This window comes from Perissodus microlepis, chromosome 13 (assembly GCF_051167445.1).
Source record: "Perissodus microlepis isolate ML-2025 ecotype Zambia chromosome 13, ASM5116744v1, whole genome shotgun sequence".
NCBI classification, from domain to species: Eukaryota; Metazoa; Chordata; class Actinopteri; order Cichliformes; family Cichlidae; genus Perissodus; species Perissodus microlepis.
Genome location: NC_140473.1, coordinates 8,273,050 through 8,290,350, shown reverse-complemented (window position 1 = coordinate 8,290,350; position 17,301 = coordinate 8,273,050). Strand labels below are relative to the sequence as shown.

The 17,301-nt window shown below is 41.2% G+C and overlaps 1 protein-coding gene across 1 annotated transcript in view; it reads left to right on the top strand.

Annotated features, from left to right (window-relative positions):
- Nucleotides 1-17,301, top strand: part of cdh23 (cadherin-related 23) — a 201,307-nt gene that overhangs the window by 37,595 nt on the left and 146,411 nt on the right. The window contains exons 4-6 of the mRNA XM_084948030.1: nucleotides 2,321-2,463; nucleotides 2,778-2,825; nucleotides 3,186-3,278. Of these exons, the coding sequence (XP_084804156.1) occupies nucleotides 2,321-2,463; nucleotides 2,778-2,825; nucleotides 3,186-3,278 (284 nt within the window). The remainder of the gene's footprint in view (nucleotides 1-2,320; nucleotides 2,464-2,777; nucleotides 2,826-3,185; nucleotides 3,279-17,301) is intronic.

The following is a 17,301-nucleotide window of genomic DNA, read 5'->3' as shown; positions in this document are numbered from 1 at the left end:
AAAAATCTGTTAATAAAACAAAACTGACCCACAGGAGCCAGAAAAGAAGTTATCAAGCAGTTTTATTGGTCTCTTTACTAAATCTCTATGTAAAAAATTTATTTATTGCAATAATATATAACTGCACACATATTTGGTGATATAATATATTAGCATCTAGAGCAGTCCTTCGTTTGTCTAATCAGGGCAGAGAATCTAACTCATATTCTCAGTAAGTTGGTCTCGGTTCATCTTTCTTCTCAGTAGTAAGAGTTAATCTTCCACAAGACTGTCTCTTATACATAGTCTGAAATGAACATTTGTTATCCTTCACTCAAGTGTATGTCTACCCACGTGGAGCAGACAATTCGTTCACAGTCGAGAGGGCCAAAAGGAGGAGGGAAAAAAACAGTTATTATTGATGACTATGGGGTAAAATGCTTAATTTGCACCGTCTTCAACCAAATTATAACTCATATTGAAAGCAGCTGAATTTGCATAAATCTCATTAGACTGCAATGAGAGGGGTTCATAAATCGTTATATTAATTAGTCATTTTTGCCACCCTTTCATAAGAAAATGGGGTGTATTAATAAAACGAGAGGGGTGTGTGATTGTGAAGCCTAATTGGTCACTGTATTAAGCAGTGTGGTGCGCAAGTGACAGATTTGATTTAGTTTGGCTTCACTTCTGTTGTCTGGCCAGGGAGGGGGGACAAGTGTTTGTGTCTGTGCAATTATTGAATGATCTGTTTATTTTCTCTTCTGTCCATGCACTCATTTAAAAAAAACAAACCTGTTCCTAATTAACAGTAAAATGCTTACCTCAGCATATATAACCCTGAGGTCAAGAGGCAGTCAAAGAAAATTACACCCCAGATTAAGTTTCCGTGTTTCCGTGAGGTTATCCTGTCTTGACATTTAGGATAAATTCTCACATTTTTGAATTTACAAACAGCATTTTTTGCAAATCTATTAACAGTGTGAGCACAAATAGCAGTTACAAGGCAAAGATAAGCCCACAGTGTTTTGGTATAGTCCTCTAATTCTTCTTCATCTTCATCTACTTCTTCTTTCGGCCGATCCCTTAATCTGCCTCCATGTCATCCAACCCGTGACAACAATCCTCCACCTTTGTCTTTGGCCAACACAAGCACAGTTTCCACCGGCACCCTGTTGGCCAACAACACTGAGGACGGTCATTCTTAACCTGGACCCCGACCGATCATTGATGAGCCGTGTGTTTGATTTGGCAAAGATTTTTGCCGGATGCCCCTCCTGACATAACCCACATTTATCTGGGCTTGGGACCAGGGAAATACACTGGCTTGGCTGGGTTCTTGCTATAGTCCATCCATTCATTTTCCCAAGCACTTATGCAGCTAGTGAGGAGGGTGCTGGAGCCCATCCCAGCTATGATAGGTTGAGAGGCAGGAAACAAACACGGGCAAAGTCTGTCACCTGACAGATCAGAGGCACACGGCAGAAATGAATAGGAATTTCAAACTAGGTATCTGTGAAGTGACAGTGACTGGTATCTTAAAGTATTTTATGTACCGTATGTTTTGGACTTTAGTGAGGAAAACCTTGCCTCTGATATTTGGGAAAAAGCTTCTAATCCTTCCCGGATTCATATATTTCTTAATTTTTTTAATATATATAATATTATTTACAATGCTGTGCTCAGGCAGTTTGACCCTGGAGGGTAATGAGCCTTGCCAACCAGCTTGGAGGTCTTGATACCGTCTTCTGTGCCGCTCTTAAACACAGCCTCATGATACATCTGTCCAGCGTGGCGGATTAACCTGCATGATAGCACGCCACCTCTGGTTTTGATTAGCCAGCTTCTACTATTTATGATGAATGAAGCCCGTGAGCTGCTGCAGCTCCAATTAAAAATCTTTTGCTCCTGCACGCTACTGCATTTCTTTGTGCTGAGCCTTTGTGCGTTTTCAAGTCGTCTTCAACCGTTACACTACCAGGACATCTGGAGTTTTACAACATATAGTTGTTGTGGTTCTCTCTTTTTTAGTAGGTTTCCTTGAATATAATGTTGAGAAGTCAGAGTTTCTGTCACAATCATGGTACCTTGTTAATTCTTTTGCATTTTATTTTGATGTATTTATTTATATATTTTTTTTAATCAATTTTTAATGCAAGGCTAACTTTTACATGTAGCATGCAAATTGGAAATTCTGACAGGACAACTGCATTTGTGTGAATATTCAGGAATTGCGTGCTCTCACAAATCAGCGCTTTCTAAATTGGCTCAGTCATTAAAAATTTGCTGATGCCTACTTTGACTTTGCAGGACTTCTGACCTTTGACTCTCTCGCTGACAGGTTCATCGGTGGCCCAGCTGAAGGCAGATGATCCTGAAGGCGAACCCCTCATCTATGGGGTTTCAGGAGAAGAGGCCATGAAGTATTTCGCTGTGACCAAAGAAACCGGTGTGGTCTGGCTTCGACAGCAACTCGACCGTGAGGTACAAACAAACAAACTCGTGCACACACATACTAACTGCTACACACACGCTCATACATTACCAAAGCAAATGCACCGGGTACAAGAAAAGACACACAGAACAATTTTGAAAATAGGATACGCGGCGTAAATTATCAAATGATGAAAGAGTCCCGAAAAGTGCAAAACAATGTGAGGGGAAAAGCACAAAGGACGTCGAGCTCAGACTGGCTTCTGTAGCTCCTTTTTGTTTTCTGTCTCTGCTTTTCTGCTCTGCTCCTTTGCATTACATGTCTATGCAAATTTTGTACTGATATGGATCTCTGTCTCCACCAGACCAAGTCAGAGATGCAGGTCGAATTCTACGTGAGTGACAATCAAGAGGTAAGAGACAGATTTGCACCGTGTTCATAGTTGTGACACATTTCTTCACACGCTGACATCCTGCATATAGCCTGACCTCATATCACACAGAGGCCTTGCAATCTGTCTCTTTTTCACTCTCTCACTTTTACACTTACCCTTATTTCTCTTCCTCACATGACACCTGTCCGACTCAACACAGTATAGTTGCTGAAACAAGTGACATTCCACCTACTCTCCCCAGCGAGAAATCTGTCACACACCTGTCCTGTTTTCTTTGACTCTGAATCGTGGCTTTGTGTCACATTTACATTGACTCTTTGTCAGGAAACGTATGGCAGTGGCTTTGGAACTATTTAACCAAGGTGTTTCTTTCCCCAGGTGGTCAAAGACACAGTTAACATCCAGATCGGAGATGTGAACGATAACGCCCCAAACTTCCACGGGCAGCCATACACTGTCAATATTCCAGAGGTGAGGATGCCCGGACGTTATTTACCGATTGTACTCGAGTGGAAATGAGTCTGTGATTTCATTCATTACTCTGGTATACATGAAAAAGAAAAGTCATCATATGCAAGACAATTTCTATATAATTTGCTGGTTTTTTGAACATCAAAACAATGTCAAAGTAAACAAAAAACTTTTATTTCCAGTAGAAGAACATTTTCCTCTGGAATCTGTACGTCAAACTGATGAAAACTTTGGAAAACAAAGAGCTGCAATGAATTTTCAGAAACACTAAGAAAACATAAATAAAATTCACCTCACCGTCATGCCTATTGCAACAGCTGTATCTGCACGGTGGCTACGTCTGATTTATGGTGATCTTCTCCTATTCATAGTGCATTTTGGTCTTTGCCATGCTGGAAATAGCAGTGTTTTGCTGCACCTGTGATCTTCCCACGATTTCAGGAGTTGTCTTCCAGCTAATGTTTAGAGAATGTGTACAGCCTCCTTTGCAGGGAAGAGAAAACTCCAGTGCAAACCTCAATCTCTATTCTCTCCTTTCTCTGTCCTCCCACTGAATCGGCTACCTTCCTTCTCAGCTCTCACTTCTTTCCATCTTTGTGTCTCGTCTATGCCCTCTCCCTCATCTAATCCTTGATATGAAGTAATTGCCAGAGTGGAGGACTTCAAACAGGGACTGAAATCCACACACACATACACAAACACATACACATACACAAGTCTTGTTGTGTTTATATTGAGCACATACCCCTTTGTGAGTCTTCACCAAATCTTCAAAGCCACTGGCTTTTTCTCTCCCAATCCATAAAGTCAGGCAAATAAATGGGAGAAATAAGGACTGTTTAGACGAGGCTGTTTAGATCACCCACCAGGGAAGATTCTCTCAGGCCATTGCATTGAACCGCCGCTAAGTTGTGTGGGACTCACTTATAGTCCACATGCAGACGTTTCAAGCTCTGCAAACAACAGGATTCAGTTTAGCCTTGAGAAAGCCATTAAACAGGGCTGCGTTTGACCCTCAGTCACTCACATACTGTTAGTTCCCTTGCATCACTTACTGAATTACTACTGCTGTCAATCCTGGCATCCTATTGATTAAAAAATTTAAGCTAATTTAAGCTCCCAGGCAGTACATACATCCGAGTTTTCCCCAGCATTTCTTTACATTGGAAATAGTGTAAGCCTGTAAAGTGAGCCATCGCTGAAAAGAAAACGTGCAAACCACGTGTGTGTGTGTGTGTGTGTGTGTGTGCGCGCATGTGTAAACACAATGTTAGACTAATGCAAGAGAAATATGTTTTATCACACATCTCAGTGAACTAAACTGCGTACTTTGCTCGACAAAATGAAACACTGCAATTTCATTCATATTTTCACGACTGCGTTGCAATCACAGTGCAGCACACAGTCCAATCTGTACGCACAGAGCTCTTTATTAAGCCGCTCTCTTTTGCACTTAAATCCTTTGCCAGTTTTGGAAACTGTTTTCCTTCATTTCAAGTCAGCCTCTTCCTCATTTTGCCCTGTTTCTCCTTCCTCTACCCTTTTCGCCACCTTATATTATTTCTCAGCAACTTTAGTTACCTGCATTTTTATGGCCTCATTACTTCCGTGACCCTAAGCGACCTTTAGCGGGCAAAGCAAACATGCTGCAACATCACTTCATCATGCTGTCACTCACTGGACATGCCACAGTGACTGCGGGTTAAAGTGCCATCAGCGCATCAAAGGAGAAGATGGGAAACGGCGATGAGTGTGGAGGATGAAAGAGTGGCAGAAGTAACAAAGCAGAGGCGACAAACAAAGGATTCAAACGATGAGATTTACCGCAAGTGACAGAGAATGCAGGACGGAAAGAAAAGACCAGAAACAACACAAAGATTCTCGTGGGTTTTTCGAAGAAGTAGGACAGGAGGTGTTATGAAGTGAGGCTCGACGGCACTGTCCAGATGAAGCAATGTGAGTGGCAAGGTGAGCAGTGCAGGAGGCAGAGTAGCAGAGAGTGTGTGTAAATGTCATTTTAATTTGTAGAGCCATAAAGAGGGTGAAGGGGAGCAGGTGGGCTGCTAGCATTCCCTCTGTCAGTGCTAATGAGCTCGCCAGATTTACAGCATCCACACAGTTAGGCAGCCAGCAGCAGAGACCGGATACAAAGAGCGACAACTATTACCTAAAATAATGTTTTGATGGAACAGCAGATGGGCTACAACACAAATCCATTACTGGATGAGAAGGCAGAGTGAACGTACAACACACTGAGAAACATTTTTTCACATTCCCTAAACTCAACAAATAGTCCTCCATAAAGGGAGCCCTCTGTTGGCAAGCTCAAAAGCTTTTGCTGAGTGTGCGTCTGTGCAGCACCGAGATCTGAGCAATTTGGAGCCCATCCGTTATTTAAAGACCAACCTTCCCAATACCTTACACACTCCTCAGCTCAGCTGCCTGACCCTTACACTCACCCACCGGGAGCCAGTCAGTGCCACTGAAATAATATCAAACGCCACCAGAAACAGCTTCTGTTAAGTGCGCCCAGTGTGTGCCACCTCCTGCTGTTCAGACAATCCTTGTTCTTGAACACAGTTTCCTTCTTTTTTATTTTTTTAGTCATTTATTCTCATCTAATCCTCGTTCTCTCCAGCGTCTTTTTGTCATTCTCGCTTACACACACACACACACACACATATATATATATATATATATATATATATATATATATATATATATATATATATATATACTTCACACAGATACATTTATTCAGAGTTTATAGCCATTATCTCTACTCAGTTTCCAATGACCCCTGCAAAGCATCACTATAGTAAAATGTGTTTTTTTTATTTTGGTTGAGCCCTCCACTCACTATATTGCAGAATTCAGATAGCATATCTTTTTCGTCCTCTAGTCAATACTCTCATTCACCCCTCCCTACAGTAGATATGCAATGCAGTGGAATCCTGTCTTGGATAATGCAGTAATGATGCACACGAGATTGTATAGCCGACTTCTGACCAGCGCTGTAATGCGGTGCATAGATGGATTAAACGTATTGGCAAACAGGCAGACAGGCAAGAGGCTCCTAGTGATATATACCCAAACTTTATCTGTTTACTGTCTCTCAGGTATGTCAGGCAGGTGAGCAAATCCCTCCTCAGCCTCTATTTTCTATCAGCCATATCTCAGTGTCCCTCTCTAACCTACGGTAATCTCTGATGAACTATGGCTGATGATATAAAGCAGAACAACCCAAGGTGGAAACCCTTCAGGTGAAAGTCAGACATCTAAAGAAAGAAAAGCCCTCCATTCTGGCGTGGAGTTGCTGTTCCTGTTTTTGTTTCTTTTCTTTTTTATAGAAATATACTATTAGGACTCATTCTTAGAAACTCTAGCTAGACAAATATCTATCTGCTTTCTCATATTTTTGATTAATTAGAGGGTTTTACCTGTTTATGCGTTTGTTTTATAGACGTGTGGAATTCAAATCTTCATTGTTTTAGCTTTCCGTTGTTGGCTACTACTTTCTCCCACAGGTTTGAGATGGATAGCATGAAGACATTTCACATCCTAAACACACAAACACAGAGGTAAATGCACTCATATTTTAGATAATATTGGCAGAGGGTGTTTGAGAGCTCCTATTATGCCTGCGAATGAGCTGTTTAGTGCTTGATGTAGGCTTTGGCAGCAAAGCAGAGGCACCTGCTATTTGATGTGCCCTCTGTCGCTGTCAGGTAGAACATAGACAAATCTGTTATATTCCTTTCTTCTTTGCCTTTGTTCACTTCTGAAAGCTGAAATTCAATCTCTACTATTTTATCACCTTCTGCCCTGTATCTTAGCGGGTTGCAGCATCTGAAGGTAATTTGTTTACCAGGTAAGAAAAAAATATCTTAGCCCAAAAAGCAAATACAGTATATGGATGCCTTATATCTTTACATTTGCAAGGTTGTCTGAGAACTTGAAAACAAAAGTCTTGCTTGTTGTGAAATACATGTATTTTACTTACATATCCCACATATGCACTGCACGCAAACACAAACACACTGCACAGAAACACACACCTGCTTTCGATATGAAACTCGCAAACTCACTCCCTTTCTCTTTCATTTTCTCCCCGTCTCTCTCTTTTTACCTCCTAAAAGTCGGATTTGGCCCATAATTATATTAGTATCATCTCTCCTGGTCTCTCCTATGGTGAAATTGAATCTAGTGGTTACAGAGCTGAGTGGTGGCTGGTTGACAGGCGCAGGCCTCGAAGAGAATTCTGCTTGACACTAAGACCCTGAGCCCCATAGGGAGGGATGGAGGGATTTATGAAGAAAGAGGAAAAAAATGGATAAAGTGAGAAGGTTAAATGGGAAGCAGTCAATATTTTACTCACCTAAGGCACCATTTATAACTTTCCACTTTCTACAGTTTTGGTGCACAGAATCTAATCCTAGGGAAAAGTTGTACGTCCCCATTTTTGGAGAAGAAATGGGATGCTGTTCGAAATGTAGATAAAAACCAAAAATGATTTCTAACCACGTAAAGCCTTTGGTGTCACGGGTTGCTCTGAGGATCCACTCGCAGGACTCCGGAGTGTGTTTTAACAGAGACGGTTTATTTACAAGATCTTCACCAAGTGTATTTACAGACAGTGCGAGGACAGTGCTATATACAAGATGTGAGAGGCAGGGTTCCAGGGCTCCAGGGAAAACAAGGGAATCACACACGCGCTCACGCCAACCTCTCTCCGCTAGTGACCAGCCACTCCTTACACACTCCACACGGGGAAACACGGGGACGGGTCCGGGGAATCTAGAACAGAGAGACACACGTTAACTTTCTGAGACGGAAGCGTGGGAAACTTGGGCTCGACGTGTACGGACTAGAGTCTTCACAACAATCCAGCGTTGAACAGCTGATCTCCTCCTTCTAATATACCAGCTGGTCTGATGAGGCCCAGGTGTGCACAATCCGGGAAGGCGTGGACCGAGGGCGTGAACCCGCCATGAGTTCCGCCCCGGCAAAACAGGGGAGAGGGAGAGAGAGAGGAAAAAGAGAAGAGAAGGGGGGCTAGGAGTGGAGAGATGCTGATCAGCGCCTTGCCGATCCCGCAGGTCGTGACATTTGGCGCAAATAGTATAAAGTCCGCTTGAAAATCTCATAACTAATTAAGCAGAAAGGCAATGAATAATATGACTGGCAGTGTTGGGGTCATATCTCAAAAAGAATTGTTACTTTTCTTAAAAGTAGTGCAGTACGTTACCTTATTACTCACCAGAGAAAGTCATTCATTACACTACTCATTATGTTACTCTCTTGTTAATCTATAACATGACCTGAAACACATTGGCTCATAATGATGTTATACAAACAGACTGTCCCAGACCCTATCGTAATGAGGACACACATAGGACCTATGAACACAAAACCGACAATATCGCAACGCAACGATCAAAACCAGCCTAAAGACACTTCAGTTGACACAGTGGTTCTATTTCAGAAACATAAACAGGACTGCTCATCACTGCTGTTTTTTACCTGTTGAAGTTCAGGCTCTGGCTGCTGGGCCGGGGTGGGAATGCACTCATCTTTATCACTCTGGGTTCTTGGCTAGCTTTGCGTTAGCTTTCTGTCTGTGCAAATGCTTTCAGCGGACTTGAGTTCTGTCAGCAGTATAATGCAGTCGTTTCCATCTTGAACACAGTTTGCACTTTACCATCACTCTCTTGTCCTTAAAAGTAAGTCTGTATCTCTGCAGTAGACCTCCACCATTTATTTTCCTGCCCTCACACACATCTGACATCAGTTCACTGTAGCACAAGCGCGCAGAAGAAAAAAAACGTGTTTTTTAATTTGCCCAATGTGCAGATAGGGGCAGAATCTTTGTTACTTTGTTACTTTGCAAGTAACAACATAATTGTATCTGTAATGTAATGACAGAATTTAGCACGTGACACGTTAATACGCCTTACACCCAACACTGAGGACTGGGTGTGGGGAGTGGAAAATTGAGATCTATGTTTTGTCCTCTGTTGTCAGCTAACAGTTTACATCATGCCTACTTTTCTGAAGTGTTGCTATAGGTAAGCTGAACTTCATGTCTGCATTGCTCATTCTGAATGGAATAGGTTCTTTTCTTTTTTGACTGATTAATTTTTAGACTTCAGTGAGCCTTTCTGGACAAATAGCTACTTAAGGGAGTTGTCAGAGAGATTGTTGAGCCTGTACACCAATTTTTTCCCGCATCCTTTCCAGTCCAAGGGTTAACACAACACATACTGCCGGGGCATCACATACTCTGCCATTCGTGAAGGTAAATCACCTTCTCTTCCTCTCTTTATCTTTCTGTCATTTACTTTATCCCGCTGAGCATGAAGAGCACCTTGATTTGTGTGCTACGCAGAGATGGGTGGAGAATTTGTCTGTCAAAAAAAAGGGAGGGCTCATGTTTGTGAGTGACCATCGGAAAGTGTATTTCGGGGAGAGGGAGACAAGGGGAGAGAAAAAGCGAGGAGTAAAGGAAGTAAGGTGAGAGCGCACAAGGAAAGCCTGGAAAGGGGCAAGATTGAAGGGAGAGGGAGAACGGTGTGCGCTCCCAAAAGCCATTAAAGTTTGATTCACCCACTCCTCACTCTTTGAATAAATCAACCTGTCGTTCCCTCTCTCCCTTTCTTTCAAGTCTGTGGTTCCCACCTCTTTGTGCCCACCCCCACCCTGCCTTTGGCACTCTCCTTCTCTCTAACACTCCGTTGGCAGAATTGTGAATTCTGACGAGTTTTGCCAACATAAAAGACAGCTACGCATGTTGTCAGTCCCTCCATATTTTGTAGCTGCTTGTGTTAATGTTTATGTGTGTATAGGAGACAGAGGAAGATAGAGTGCTAGCTCTCATGGCACTTTTGTGTTTTTTAGACCTTTCAAATACACGATTTAGTCTGACAGCATCTGTATGTGTTGGCTACATGTATGAATGAGCACCCCGGTGTCTTTTCCATAAGTACTTACTTATCTCTTTCAACACAGCACAGTTAACGGATCAGCACAAAAGATTAGACCAGTTTGATCTATAATGGGACGTGTTTGTGTGTAGTGAGCGCTGATGTTTGTTGTCACTTTTGAGTTGTTCAGCTCATTTAAAAGTTTGGTGAATAGGATATGCTGCAGAAATATGGGAAAATATAGATTTTTGTCCATCATGTAGTAAGAAAATTTTTACTTAATTCAACCACATCATTTGTTGTACCGTCCAATCTACGGTGTATGACAAATGTTCTCCATCACCAGCTGAATGAAACTGTGAGACACATTGCCGTGAAAGTCACCTACAGAGTTTGGCCACCATGTGCCACGACGACAGCGTGGCACAAACTCAGTGTGTAACTCAGTGTGTAAATATATATATCTACATATATACATGGGTCTTTATTAGGGCTGCCACGATTAGTCGACTAGTCATGATTACGTCGACTATCAGAATCGTCGACGACTGATTTAATAGTCGACGCGTCGTTTGAAGCTTTGTAAGATCACAAAAGACACAGGAATAAGTAGTAGAATTTAAGAGTGTAATAACGGACTGAAACAGAAGATGGCAGCACTGCATGTACAAGGATGCCAGCTGCCGTTAAACCCCGAAGAAGAAGAAGTAGCTCTGTCCCAGAATTCATAGCGCTGCCCAGCTCAGTTTCCAACAATGGCGGCAGCTAGTTAGTTTTAATATTACTCTTATTATTCTTTCTGGGTCACAAAATAAACGTTTAACATATTTTCAGGCGAGAATGTAACCGTGTAAACCTCAAATATTTGCTCAGTTTATCAAGACACCACATATTTTCAAAAGCGCTCCGACGTTTTTGGAGACGTCTGTTACCCACTAGCTTGATAGCTAGCCGGGAGCAAGGCTCACTAGAGCCCGTGAGAACACCGGACTCCCGGCAAATTGTTTTCAAACCCACCGCTGTCTTTCGCTACTCAGGTTAAACATATATAAGTCACTTAGATAACTTAAAAATGTTATTGTTTGGCTTTTTGTAGTATTTTATTTGTTCCTGAGTAAATCGGTTTGGCTGAGATTAAAGTTATAGTTTTTACACAGCTGAATAAACGCCAAGCAGACAACTGATTATCAGAAGTGTGAGATGCTCAAGAATATACTCCGGTGTCCCGTTATATTTTAGATAGCAAGGAGTTTATTAAACTTCACCGAAACAATCTGCAAATCTCATTAAAATTTAATAAACTATCATCTTGTCTTTATTTTTAGTTAGCACATACCTTAAACACTTAAAGCTGTAAGCTAATGATAGTTATATAAGAGCAGATGCATGCTGCAATAAGCTGTACGTCCAATGGATGCATGATCTGATTAGTCGACTAATCGCAAAAATAATCGGTGACTAGTCGACTATCAAAATAATCGTTTGTGGCAGCCCTAGTCTTTATATATCCAGAAAATATGTAGAAAACCTTTCACAAGTGTTAGTTAGCTTGGGTTCTGGGGTCTGCAGTGTGCCACAGTATATGATTTACATCATTTTCCTTTAAAAGACTGTCACCCTAGAAGGACCTTCACTGTTAGGGGCCAAAACATTGACAGCAAAATTTCCCCCAAAGCGTATGACAGCCACAGTAGTTTCTATTTTTTTGTCTTTTGCCACTCATCTGTATGCCTGAATGACAAAAAACTGTCACAGCCTGATGTTATGCATCCTATATCTGAATGGGGCTTATCATAGAATAGTTATTAAAAAAAAGAGTTTTACTAAAAAAGGGAAGAAATTAATGTCTGAAAAATATTTGTTTAGCTCCAATTAGTGCCTTTATCCTCACCATGGCTCCATTCAGCATTATGCAAACTCCTCAGTGACTCTTTCTCTCTGTCTTCTTTTGTGTTTCAGAATCCCCCTCCCTGCCTACACATTTGTTTCCCCCCCTCCCTTTTATAACCTTTCCAATTTTTGCAAATCTGTTTTGGTTGTCACTTTCACTGTTGAAATGGTAAGGATGGAGGGTCTAAAGAAAAATTATGCATATAGTGGAACTATAGAGGAAAGGAGAAAGAAGAAGTTGTTGATCGATAACAATAATGTGAGAGTATTAACAGACTAGACTAGAAAGGGATCAAAGACCTAACGGTACCATCATTTCTCAGTAGAGCAGTTCACTCACAGACCACAGGTTTACTTGAGGTTTCTAGAGTTTCTAAAAGTAGAATGGGAGGCTTCAGCTATCGAGGCCCTCTCCTGTGGAACCAGCTCCCAGTTGGGGTTCAGGAGACAGAAACTCTTTCTACCTTTAAGATTAGGATTAAAACTTGCTTCAGGATCAGGTAACCCCGAATCCTCCATCAGTTATGCTGTAATTGGCTATGGCTGCTGGGGGAACTTCCAATGATGCACTCAACCCTTCCCCTTCAGTCACTTTCAGTCCCTGTTTATCTGTATCGCTGCATGTCGGTAAAACTATTGACTACGCTCTCCCATAGTTTGTGTTTTGTCCTGTTTGTTGTTTATAGTCTCTTTATGCTGCTTTTATCTCTTCTCTCTCACCCTCATACACAAATAGCTGCCCCTCCACGAATCTAGTTGTGCAAGGGGTCCCATCCTGTTCTTTCTCCCCACTGACGCCAGTTGCTTGCTCATAGGATATCATCTGCTTTTTAGGGTTCTTTCTCTAATATTGTAGACTTTCTACCTTAAAAAAACAACAACAAATGAATAAAATTTACCTAGAGACAGGTGTTATTCTAACAGTCGTGTGAGTCACCACATACAAGAACAAGGGATGTCTGAACCAGCTGGCAGGTGGGGACTTTTGTGTGTGACGTGCACTCCTCATAGGTTTTGTCCAGGTTCCTCCCGCAGTCCAAATATGTGCATATTAGGTTTGTTGGTGATTATAAATTAGCTGTAGGTGTGACTTTCTGTGTTACCCCTGTGATAGTCTGGTGGTCTGCCAGTGGTCCACCCAACCCATCCCTGCCTCTCACCCAGTGCAAATTGAATAACAGGTTTAGAAATACTGTACTTACATATGGTACCTACAGTCTCCTCCTCCTTCATAGTCCTTCATGTCCTCCACTATAAATGTAGCATTATGACAGGGTTAAGTGTTTATAATCATGCACATTGCGTTAACCACATGCAAGATTGCCATTTTTTATTTTTGGTGCCATTTCTTCTGTTTATTTAAAGTTTTCATTCCAGGTTTAAGCGAGCTGTGTTGCAGCAGACATGCATTGCAGTAGCAAAAACAATTCTTTAACTAATTAAAGTGACAAACAGATGTTTAAGCTCCAGCTTACAGCCCATGATTGTCAGATATCTGCTTCATTTTCAGGTTGTCATACTAGTCACTCAGATATGTCTAGTATCATCTTGTCTGGCACGTCCTCTTATTGAGCAACCCGCCACCAGCAGCTGAAAGGATTAAGTGATAGTATTTTTCTAATGTAACTAAATGTTACTTGTTTTGTTCATTCTTTTGAATCACCAATCATAGCATTGCTTGATCATATGCCCCAGAGGTTTTAGATTGTATATCGTTGCAAGAGATTTGCCCTGCGTGTCTTTGTTCCTGGAGGGCATAAACTGGTTTTATTTTAATTTTACCACTAGCAAATGTTATATTTCATTTACGCTCCTAGTAGAGCTGTGAAAAGGGATATTAATTATATATTGTAAATAAGCATGTGCTTAGTGGTTTCTAGCAGGTTACTTTTCCTTTTTGGGGATTTTTTGATTTAATCTTTAAACACACCATTCACACACCATTCGTTTTCTTATTTTCTGTCAGACTTCACTGTCTCAGTATGGCACTGTGTTGTTTCTGTGATCATTTAGTGTTTGCACATTTCAAAATTATATTCCTTCCAGTGATTACAGTTAAAAGCTCAGCAAAAAAACCCTTTGTGTCAAACTAAACGAGCAAGAAAGGACAACGGGATGTAGGATTGCACATTACTAAGGTCTGGAAGTTGGAAAGGAATGCTGCACACTGACATTGTATAATTAGGTACCCAAAGAACAGACCACTCCTCACTTTTAATGAACAAAAGATAATGTAAAAATGTACTGTACAGTCATGAGGAGTTTGTTATTCTGTAACAGTTTGCTTTTGTTTGCTTTGTTTAAAGTCAATGAGCTGAATGACAGCTCAGACAGTCTTTCAGATACAAATCTTTGGCTTATTGCATTTAGATATTTTGTGTTATAAGCAAGTTTTGCCCCGTCCCCAGTGAACACTGATAATAGCAACAGTCACCAAGATTCCTCTTCATTTTTGTGAAACCCCTATTGGCGACGGCGCCCTTCTCGTCTCCATATTGTGTGATGTGCCCAAAATAAGAGCTTTGATGTATAACTGAACAGTGCATTCGCCCACTCCTTTCCCCCCAGTGCCCTGCCAGGACTTAACTTATAGATAAAGCACATGTGGGGAGGAAGACTGAGTCTCTAGTTACCATGAGGTAATATAAGATTTCCTACAAATGAAATAATAAAATGCTGTTATGAAATGCTGAATGAGCAAAGGAGGCTGAGACAGTTAAAGACACAGACAATCCTTGACACTCCACTTGCTGAGCACTCCATCACTGGTGTCACGTCTCATCAACAAGATGTTAATTTAATTTGACAATATCACATTGCAATAATTGAGATTAAGATAGAGCGAGGAGGAAAATGAGACAATGGAAATAAATGGTGGAGATATTTGCTTTGGAAGTACCAATTTTCATCTAATGATCCTCTTAAAAAAAGAAAGGAAAAGAAAAGGGAGATGATTATATGTGTTGCCATTCTGTACTGGTGTTATTAGTTCTGCCTTGCTTTTTAATTAGCTATCATCATGTAATATACACAAAGCCCACCTAGTAATTCTCAGCTACGTTTTGCTGTAATAAAGAGGCTGTGAAAGTGTTTTTGTCTCATTTATGTTCATCTTCTTCCTACATGCAGTACTTTTCTTTGCTCGATTATCTCTCTGTCCCACTCTTCTCTACTGCAGAGCTACATGAAGTGATTGCAAACGGACCCCGGTAGTGCAGTGGTTTCTGTGTACTGGCTGTCAGTCTGTTCAGATCTGTTTGTCTTCCCGTATCTGACATTTACATTTAGTTTCATCTATTTGCATCTATTCCATTCTATTCTATTCAGGCAGATAAACAGAAGGTGCGATTGCAGGACCACTGCTATGTTTACTTTGCAGCACACTGCTGATGTATCATCATACGTCTATCTTATTCTTCTTAGTCACGAGTGCTACATACTGACACGTCGGGAAATATACTGCAGCTCCATAGATAGTTATGTAGGACAACTGAGTGAATTAAAAATAGGCCCATTTCCCTTTATGCTGATAAGTTAGCTGCATCTGTTGCCAGATTGGGAATGCGTCTACTGGACAGAAAAATGTTTTTTCTCACATTAAAAAAATCTGTTTATTCTGAGTGGTCTAATTCACTACAGGACAGAGGACTATGTTATATGCAGATGTGCTTCTACTAGCCTAACAATGCATTTTCTATACTGACATGACAGCAAATTTCTATGAGAACCCATCATAGTATACCACCTGAGTGGCAGAGGTGGCAAACTATCTGTGTTTATTTTCTTAGACTTATGAATTTTTATCATTCCTACTAGATATGTCTGCTTGCCGTCCTTGCTGCCTCCTGTTTATAAACATATCAATAAATGCAATGTCCCTTGAAGTTGTTAAAATGAAAACTACATATCTCTTAAAGTCCCTCAGCTGATAAGAATACCCATCCAATCCAAAGAACACCCTTTTTTTTTTTTTTTTTTAACTTTTTTTAAAATATTGTTCTTGTTTGGGTCCCTGCTGAAAATCAAAGCTTTCCTTTGGGGAGTAACCACTGGCCTTTTAAAATCCTAGAATAATGCATGAAAATGAAAGGGGTACCGGGGTTCATAGTGCAGGAGAAGGACAGTCTGCTTATATGTGGTCAGATGTGTCTGCAGTTGCTTTAAGTCTGTGAATTATGCATTGGAAAAAGAAGCATGTAGATTTCTACTGGTGTCTGTGTGAGTGGGTGTGTGCAAAGAGACACCTGAGACATTAAGACTCATGGAAGTAGAGCCCCCTTATGCCCTCGTGGTACCCCATGCCCGAGGCTACAGATAGAGAGAGTTGTTGATATAGAGTGCAGCGTACCTATAGGACCAGACTACAGAATGGAGAGATTCAGGACTACAGAGCTCAGAGTGAAGTGAAAACACACAAAAAGCTTGAAATCAAGGGCACACTGGGAAACAAGGCGAGAGTAAAGAAAGGCACTGGGGGAGGGAGAGAGAGCAGGGTATTTTTTGAATAGCACAGAGTGCATCAAATCCCGTGTGCTGTTGAGATGAGATGGCCTCAACAGCAACCCTGGCATCGCAGTTCATTTGATAATGGCATGTGTAAAGTGCAGCTTCCCTTGGTCATCAGCCTTAAACACTAGCGCTGTTGCACATGCACGGTGAATTCCACTTGTGATTGTTTAAATATTACTTTAAAACCAAAATGTTTTCACTGTAAAAGAGTGGTGGACACAGGCCATGCAGGGAGATGAATCAGAACATGAAAATTGAGATGCGAGGTCACTAATATCCTGGGTAAAAGCATGAAATAGAAATAGTAAAAAAAATTGAGGTTTTAGAATTCTAGAAGATTCCTTCGATCAGACATGAGTATGTGGGGGGCAGGGATAGAAACGCCTATCCATCACTACGTCCTTTCTCTAAACTGCTTATCATCGTTGCTGGGGGCTGTCCTAGAACAAACTTAGTGAGTCATAGATTGGACAAGTTTTCAGTCTTTCAGCACCATCACTTTTAGACAAGCATGCGCACCCTCAGTCAGAGCTACCGGTTGCCAGTTAGTCCAACCTATGTCTGCGCACTCTGTCAAGATGTTTTAATGTTGTGGGGATGTCATCTTTTTGTGCCAGAGGCAGAGAAATGGTGACAGGTGGATGAGATCAGAACAGTTATCCAGACTGTTGTTAGGTGACCAAAAATATATAAGACCTATT